Here is a 9,002-nt window from a genome sequence, read left to right as displayed (position 1 = left end):
TTCCCTCCTTCTTTTCTTCTCTTTCTTTCCCTCTTTCCTTCTCTCTTTTTATCACCTCTTTCCTTCCTTCTTTCCTTCCCTCTTCCCTCCTCCTGTGGCCCAACTCTAGTGAGAAGGGGAAGGGGAGGGGAGGCTTTTGAAGATGCCTCCCCCCTTTTGCTTACCCTTCTGACATCACTTCCGGTAATGTCAGGGGGCGTGGCATATGTTAATTGTCTAGTAACTCATTAGCATACAATATGCTAATGAGCTCCTGCAGCTCTTTTTCTACGAAAAGACCCCTAATCAGATCACCCCCAAAACTGCTTTTACACTGGCCTCTGTATTCTCTAGGGAGTTGTGAAGCAATTAACAGGTTCAGTAGAGAGAGAGAGAGATGCTGAAAGGAAATATCAGGCACATGCAACTGTACAAGCTGCACATCAGGTCTTTTAATTTAACCCTCTCATATGGTATCCTGGTACATTCCACAGTAATTTGAATAGTAAATAAATGCATACCAGGCAATGACTGTAGCCCACTTATGATCTCTTGTCTCCTGTGTTGCAAGGAAATTCTGTCTTCAGACATCATCAAACCAAACATTACTAGAGATACAAACTGGCTAGTATAAGCCTGAAGATGAAGAAAGCACATCAGTTAAATTGGCTCCCTGCTTTCTGCCAACACAATGGTTCATTCAGATGCAACACCAAACCTTAGCTTGCCTCCTCCCTGTATTAGATTGCCTTCTGTATTTCCTTTTTTCTGGCAAACCATAGTTTCTTGTTACACTGCAGTCAGGTAAGTTACTGTTTGCACAAATTATAGCTTCCCAGTGCAAATGTTAAAGCAAACTGTTGCTTGTTAAACAAGAAAAAGTTCAAAACAATTCAAGTACATGAGGAGGGGGAGAAGGAGTATGTGAGCATGAGGCCAAGGCACAACCAACCAAACCCTGGTTTGTTGTTGCATATTAATCAACCCAGTAATGCAAAACATGATGTGGCACAATCCGGGGATATTATGCTGGCAATGCAATGCAGATATGCCAGTGAATATGTTTAGGACAAGGAGAGAACAGCACCAGCTACAGGTAAATACAACTTACCTTCGTGCTTGCCACACCAATCTCAGGTCCTGCATTGATGTGTACACCACAGTCTGTCTCTCTGGATATTGAACTTCCAACAGTGTTCGTAATTCCAACTGTCAGAGCTCCACGATCCTTACAATATCGTAAGGCCATCAGTGTATCAGCAGTTTCACCTTCAGTAGAAGATCACAATGACATTGATAATTAGCTATGAATTGATCTCGGTCTGTTCCAAACAGACAAGAATACGGCTGGAAAGGTACTACTCATTCCTACATGAGAAGATCCTCCAAAATAGGCGGAGATGTCTGTGCTACTCTCCCCACCTCAGCTTACTGTTTCATTGAGGGAAAAGACAGAAGGCATTTCATGACCGTATTGTTTTTTTGTGGTGAAAATGTGACTCAATCATGGCAACAATGAAACTTTATGAAAATTTTGAAATGCAAGTTTAAATAGGTAGAATGGAGTATTTGGGAACAACTGTAACGTCCACTTGAAATGTAACTTCCATTTCCTGGAACATCCTCATTGTCTAAACTGTAGGAAAATGTCCATTGTTAGTACTAGCGAAGAGAAAAGGCAGCAGCAAAAATGACAAAGACATAAGAGAGGAAGGCTTCAAACTGATTTAACGGGGGGGGGGAGCCCAAAATATCTTCAATGGGAACAGTTCTCCATGTTCTTATTCTAGAAAAAAAGTTGGTACACATCTCAGGTCAACCTCTCTTTTGGCTATTCTGCAATTGCTAAAAGAGACTATGAAGATACTTGGGGGTACAATATCACTGTACCATTGAAGATGATGATGATGATGAAGAAGAAGAAGAACATATGCTGTGACCCAGGGACAGAGTTTATTAGTCATACCCTGCTTATAACTGTCTTTAAAAGGCTGCCAGTACAATATCAGTTCATATCAATACAGCCCCATAACTTTCAAGTTAGGAACCCTAACTCCCATTTACTTCCTAGTTATAATTAAGTAAATTATAGGTCATAACATATTTTACATTTCTTTTGATATGCCTGAATTTTGTTTTGCTAAATGACATTTAACAGCTCTTTTGGAGCCCTTAATTCACAGCTCTCCTTATGCACAAAGTTTTTTTCCTAAATGATGGGAAGGTGTTACAGCTCATATTAGAACGTAACAATTAGTGGGACCCGCAATACTCACAGGGGGGAGTATTCCCCGCGGCTCCTGGGTGGCCGGACTGCTGAAGCAGCAGGAGCTCCATGTGGAAGAGGAGGCGGCGGCCACAGTTGAGCCCAGCAGGCAGTCCACCTGGCCCACCAGTAGCAACGGCGGCGAGCCCTGCATGGCCCCTAGCCACCAGGCCTGCCAGGCCTCTCCCCCCCCCACACACCAACAACAGCTCCCAGCTGCTGGCCCTCCAAGGCTTCTCTCCCCACTGCCACCAGCAGCAACGGCAGCAAGCCCTGCGCAGTTCCTAGCCACTGGGCCCACCAGGCTTCTCCTCCCCAGCCGACAGCAATGGCCGCGGCTCCCAGCTGCCAAGGCTTCTCCCCCACCGCCACCAGCAACAACAGCGAGCCCTGTGTAGGAGACCACCAAGGAAGCCTCTGTAGAGGAAGGCAATGTCAAACTACCTCTGCTTCTCACTTGCCTTGAAAGCCCCTTGCTAGGGTCACCATAAGTGAGCAGCGACTTGAGGGCACTTTACACACAAATTTTCTACGCACAAATTCTCATGGCCATCACTACATCCACAGGCACTGAATTCCACAATTCAGTTACTCTTTGAGTAAAGAAGTGTTTCCTTTTGTTATTTATTATTTATTTATATGTTTGTTTGTTTGTTTCAATTTATATTCTGCCCTCCCCACAAGCGGGCTCAGGACAGATCACAAAACAGATCAAGACATCATAAAAATACAACACATTATTAAATATAAAAGCAACTTAAACAATATGGAACAACATATATTAAAACAGGTCACACTATTCGTATGCAGATTTCAGACAACCTATTTATTAATAGTGTGGGTGTTCATAGGTTCACACATCTGCCAGCTCTTGACTGAATGCACCCAGAAATCAATGTATAAAGAAAGGGGTGAACTCACAGCAGTTACATAAACTAAGCCCCAGTTTGAAATTACACTGGCCTGGTCTTGCTTTTGAGAGTGAAAAACTTATTTCAGAGTGGTTCTGAAAGTGGCAACAATCAGGATTGCTTAGAGCAGTAACTAAACCATGAGGGATCTAGAATAAAATGACAAAAAGCTTCCATTAGTGACCCATGCTCTTTCTATAAGAATTAGTTTAGGCCAAGATGAACAATATAAAGCAGAATACAACTCACCTGACTGGCTGGTAAAAAAGCATACATCATCTCTAAATACAGGAGTATTTCGGTCCATAAAATCACTAGCAAGTTCCACCATCACAGGTAGCTCAGTCAGCTCTTCCAACACTTGACGAGTCTGTAATGATATGGCAGTCAACTGATTGTTTATTTTATCTGGTCTATATAGTTCGTATGTCATTTTTATTTTGTGCATTGCCTTGGAAGCAGTCTAAAAATCTAAAAATCTTTTAAATAAACAAACAAGTGTGTGATGCATTTGCAGTATGGAGATACAGCAAGGAATATTAGAAGATTATTTCAAAAACTACCAGTTCCATAGTTCAGAAAATTCTCCTAGACATCTGTAAGACATTCAAAGCATATGGAACTTACGGCGACAGCAGCATGATAACTGGTCCCACAGCCAATAATGATCAATCGTCTGCACCTTCTGATTTCTTTCAAGTGGTCCTTCAAGCCTCCCAAAACAACTGCAGTTTCCACACAAACACACACAAAGGAGGATAACTTTAGATCAGTTAAGGTTTCTGATGCAGAGTGAGGTAATGTTTTGTGGAATTACAAGGATGCCCGCCAAGTTACCTCTGTTGGTCTCAAAGTTCACCCTTCCTCTCATGGTATTGAAAATAGATTCTGGTTGTTCAAATATCTCCTTCTGCATGAAAGCACTGAAGTTGCCTATTTCCACAAAAAATAAGCTATAAGTTTCTTAGTGATATTATTATTACTATCATCATCATCATCATCATCATCATCATCATCATCATCATCATCATCACATCTTAAACATGTATGATATTTAGAACAGATCACCAGGGACACAAAGTCAACAGGAAATAAAATAGCTGCCAGTGGAAGATTACAGGACAGTTGAAGAAGGGATTCGGTCCATTTACTTAATTCGACTTATTTAATCTTCCTAAACAGGAACTATGATTAGTCAAAAATTTCTCAAAACCTCTTTAATAAGAGGTGTGACATACCCAAATGAGGGAGAATTTAACATTCTGGAGTGACTGAACACCACTTCCACCAAATCAATTCAACAGCTAAAATGGGGCCAATGATATTGCTTGAAATATGTATCCCAACACATGTAAATTTGATGACTCTGATATGCAAAGGACTATTACACAGACTTGGAAGCACCACTTTCCAGAAGTGATATTCAAATATTTAATAGTGTACATATCACTTTCCTTTCCCCCCCCTTTCTGCCAGGCTCCAGTGCTGTTTTTACTGTGGTTATGGTATGAATTGGAAGATCTGTGGGTTCATTTAGAGAAAGGATGTCTTTATATGCTCTTGAGCTAGCTTAATTGCCTGCCTGCTTGCCTTTACCTTTCATGATCTGCTGCAGTTCCATCTGCAGGGTCTGTATGGCTCGAGATGAGTCATCACTAGCTGAACGTTCTAACCGATGAATAGAAAGTTTCCCTTCAGCCGCTGCTGCAATGTCATCATCTTCTAGAAAAATGACTCTGTTGGTGTGCTCAATGATAGCACTTTTTTGAGGAAAAGGAAGCAAACAGGAGAATCAGAGATACTTTTTCACAGTAGGGCACTTTTGTCAGCCGTTCCTTTTAAAGCCAGTTCTAGGCACGTTATACAGCACTGTATTTCCTACATAAATTCAGCAATGCTATTCCCACAGGCCAAACTCTACTATACAGGTACTCAGAAAAAAGTCCTACTGAGCACATTTCACTTCTCCCTACAATTTCCCTTTTGTCCCTATGTTTTACAGCCTAATTAATTATTCTGTTTTCAAGCAGCCACAGTGTTCATGAATCAATTAATTATCAGCTTTTTTTTGCTAGGTGTCCCAGATTCTAGTCTGACCCCCTAACCCAGGGGTGTCAAACTCATTTGTTATGAGGGCCGGATCTGACATAAATGAGACCTTGTTGGGCTGGGCCATGTGCGTCATAAAATGTAATGCCAGGTAGCGGAGATATAAACTTTATAAAGGACACAAACAGAAAGGGTTTTTTTATACTTGAAATAAAAACATGCTTAAAACATTAGCACTCTTGCAATATTTTGTTTATTTAACAGTGTCTGGTAACTGACACCTCTTGCTCTGAATTTTTGCATCAAAATGTCTGTGCTGTTGCAATCTTGAGTATGCTGTTCAGGTGTGTATCTGCAAGCTGCAAACCTATGGTGATGCAGCAGCGACAGAACTGGAAGCAGAAGCAGAAGACAGCCAGTTCCACTGTGGGCCTGATAGAAGTCCTCTGGGGGCCTGATCCGGCCCCCGAGCTGCATGTTTGACACCCCTGCTCTAACCACTACACTGGCTATGTCATGACATGGAAAAGACATGAGAGTAGACAGAGGAAGCACAGGAATGGAGTGAACTGCCATCAACGTCATTTGAGTTCTCGGCCAAAACAGTTTACAGATGATGGCAGTTCCAGAATGAGTGTAAAAGTAATCAGAATTTCCAAGAAAATAAATTTGTTCTACTTAAGTGTGAAGGATTAATAACAGGCATATTTGTATATCATCCAATGTGTATATTATTCAATCCCTGATCACTGTCTAAGGATAGTAGGATACAAAGCTTCAGAATAGCATACACAGACTTGGATTGCTCAGAAGACTTGGCCAACAGCAGCCTGACAGTTCCTATTGGATCACATTTCTTACTAAATTACAAGGTTAGGTTCAAGAACCAGCCAAGCAGCATAACATTATTGCTAAGACAATGGACATCTCTTCAGTTACCTTGCATCTGAAGCAAAAAAAAATTCAACCGCTTTATCTCCAACAGCATGAAGGCAGGTAGAACTGTCTAGTCTTTTCATTCTTGTTTTACATATATTCTTTACATTTTCAATGTTACCTATCAAAAACCAAAAATGCATGAGTAAAATGCACACACACAGAGAATGCCACTAGCAGAAAACTGTGTTTTTTAAAAACTTTGTACATCACAGGAATTACAAAGAAATTATGGTAATTACCTCACTAAGGAAATACTATGGCTGTGATCACATGAACAGTTTGGCCTGATGCAGCCACCCCTCCCTTCCGGACCAAATGGGCACAGTCACACAGCCACATCTGTCAGGCGTTCCTCCAGCATACTCATCCCGTCATAGGACGACTTGGAGCTGGGTTAAAAAGGTACCACATTACAAGTGGTGTTTTTGGTTCCCCATGCGTTCATTGCACATGGCTGGATGTCTGAACATGGGGGAGCATGCGCAGAATGGACTTGGCAGTGTGAACTTGCAAATCCGTTCCTGCTGCTAGGGAGGGGTTAATTTTTTTTTTGCCTATATGCACATGCGCTTGAGCTGCCGTTCCTGCTGCTAGGGAGGGTTTAATTATTATTTTTTGCCTATATGCACATGCGCTTGAGTGCAGGTGTGTATACGCACACAGATGTGTACGCATGAGCGCACGTGTGCACATGCATTCTGAAAATTTTCTGGGCAGCACACTCTGGCTGAGGCACTGCAGTAATGTGGATGCTTGACCACGGGATGTCTGCGTGGGTAACCCTCAGCAGGGTGTGCTGTCCGGGTGATATGCCCTGCAATACTTTAAACCAGAACAATCAGAAGCGGCACCATATCGCGCCAAGCTGCCAGTGTCACCACAGCCTATGATTCAGCCAAGATTAAGGACTTCTGTTGATTTCAGTGAGGGAAAACTATACATAGGCTGAGAGTGTGTAATGCTGGTTCAAATGTGGGGCCCAAGTATTTATGAGAATATCAAGTTTCCTTTAGGATATATTCTTATATACTTTAACTTCCAGTGTTTTCAGTGCTTATAAACTTACATGTTTATAAATACAATCAATAGAGTATTTTAAAATGAACTATGGTTTCTTATGTAATTTTTCAGCCTATCGTTTTCACCAACAAGGAACCATTTTCTGTTGGTTCCTGCATAGTATAAAAATAGCAAAATGGCTAACTCTGGGATAGCTGATGACCTGCTCATTAGATGAACTGCCCTATATTTCACTTTTTAAAAACACATTTATAATTGTAAAGCTTTATCAACTTACATGTCCTATACAAGACGGGAATTTGTTCAGTGGAAAGCTTAGATTCACTGCGGACTCCAATAAGTAAAGGACTCCCCCTTCTGTCAAATAGTGGAATCACAGATAAGTTAGTTACAAATATTTTATGAGGGAAATTTGTAATTTATTTATTAAAATATTTGTACCCTGCTTTCCCTCTTGGCTCAAGGTAGCTATATGTGGGAGCCATAACTACTGCTGCTTCAGAGAGAGAGACCCACTCCATTGGGGAATCTTTCCTGTGCATATCCCATTGTATGTGAATTTATAGACTAGTCCTTGATTAGGAAAATTCACCAGATACATACCCCACTTGTATTACACACACACGTACACACACCACACACAGACAGATACTGTTGTACACAAAACCCCTTTACCAACCTGGTAGCAACAGCTTCTCCTGGATAGTGGATACTTTTGAAAACCAGTGCAAAAGCCCCTTCCTGAAGGAAAAAGAAAATAAAATAAAGAAAATAAATGAAAAGGTGGAATGGTAATAAGAATACTGAAAGAAATGTGTGTGTTCACATTTTAGCCTGCTGCACTCTCTTCCCAAAAGTCCCTTTGTCAGTCTTTATTCAGTGAAAGTCACTTTCACCAATAAAACACAGCAAAATAAAAGTTCAAAAATACATTCAGCCTGCCAATCAGCAATCTAATGTACATATACAAGGAAGAAAGTCCCACTGAACACAGTGAGACTCCTCTGATTTCAACAGAGTTGAGGGGATTATTTGTGCTAAAGACCAATGGGATACTCACTTAAAAATCTGGCTGTAGGATATGGTGGCTCAGAGGTTAAGATGCTGAAACTGCAGACCAGAAGGTCTGTAGCTCAATAGTTCAAGACCCTAGTGCCGTGGGACGGAGTGAGCTCCTGTTTCTGGCCCTAGCTTCTGCCAACCTAGCAGTTCGAAAGCAAGAAACTGCAAGTAGATAAATAGGTACCGCTTTGGTGGGAGGGTAACAGCGTTCCGTGTGCCTCAGTGTTTAGTCATGCCGGCCACATGACCACGGAAACATCTTTGGACAGCGCTGGCTCTTCGGCTTGCAAACAGAGATGAGCACCGCCCCCTAGAGTCGGATTCAACTAGCTTTCGAGCAAGGGAAACCTTTACCTTTAAGATATGGAGTCAGGACTCCTACAAGATCTGAGATGTTTAGACAATTATGTACCCCCTTTGAACAATGTGCAAGGAAAAAGAAACAGAAAGATGGTAAATGGGGGGGTGGCACTTTGCCTCTTTCTGTGTGATAATTATGAAGAAAATGAAATGTCCTAAACATCCATGGTTTTCAAGGAGCACCCATTCCCATATGATCAGCATGCCTCAAGATTTAAGATGCAATGAAAGGGCTCCAGAATTCCCTTCTGTGGGATGTGCACGATCCCCTTATTACCTGTCTTTCCAAGGAGAATAAAAAAATTATTTCAATTGGCTTTTAATTAAGTCTCTCCTAGCCTAGGTTCAATGAACCTCTCAGCCTTTTTAGCAGTTGCTGTTTCCATTTGTTTTAATGTTGTTATGGCTGACACCCA

At 41.5% G+C, this 9,002-nt stretch overlaps 1 protein-coding gene across 1 annotated transcript in view; it reads right to left on the bottom strand.

Annotated features, from left to right (window-relative positions):
- Window positions 1–9,002, bottom strand: part of GFPT2 (glutamine-fructose-6-phosphate transaminase 2) — a 36,315-nt gene that overhangs the window by 8,402 nt on the left and 18,911 nt on the right. Inside the window, exons 7-15 of the mRNA XM_015427038.1 lie at window positions 7,844–7,905; window positions 7,442–7,521; window positions 6,145–6,262; window positions 4,753–4,916; window positions 3,994–4,089; window positions 3,784–3,881; window positions 3,406–3,526; window positions 1,091–1,248; window positions 501–615 (exon numbers count right to left, since the gene is read on the bottom strand). Coding sequence (XP_015282524.1) covers window positions 501–615; window positions 1,091–1,248; window positions 3,406–3,526; window positions 3,784–3,881; window positions 3,994–4,089; window positions 4,753–4,916; window positions 6,145–6,262; window positions 7,442–7,521; window positions 7,844–7,905 — 1,012 coding nt within the window. The remainder of the gene's footprint in view (window positions 1–500; window positions 616–1,090; window positions 1,249–3,405; window positions 3,527–3,783; window positions 3,882–3,993; window positions 4,090–4,752; window positions 4,917–6,144; window positions 6,263–7,441; window positions 7,522–7,843; window positions 7,906–9,002) is intronic.

This window comes from Gekko japonicus, unplaced genomic scaffold (genome assembly GCF_001447785.1).
Source record: "Gekko japonicus isolate JY-2015 unplaced genomic scaffold, Gekko_japonicus_V1.1 scaffold374, whole genome shotgun sequence".
Classification (NCBI taxonomy): domain Eukaryota; kingdom Metazoa; phylum Chordata; class Lepidosauria; order Squamata; family Gekkonidae; genus Gekko; species Gekko japonicus.
The sequence above is the reverse complement of the archived record's forward strand: the minus strand, read 5'-3'. Positions and strand labels throughout refer to the sequence as shown.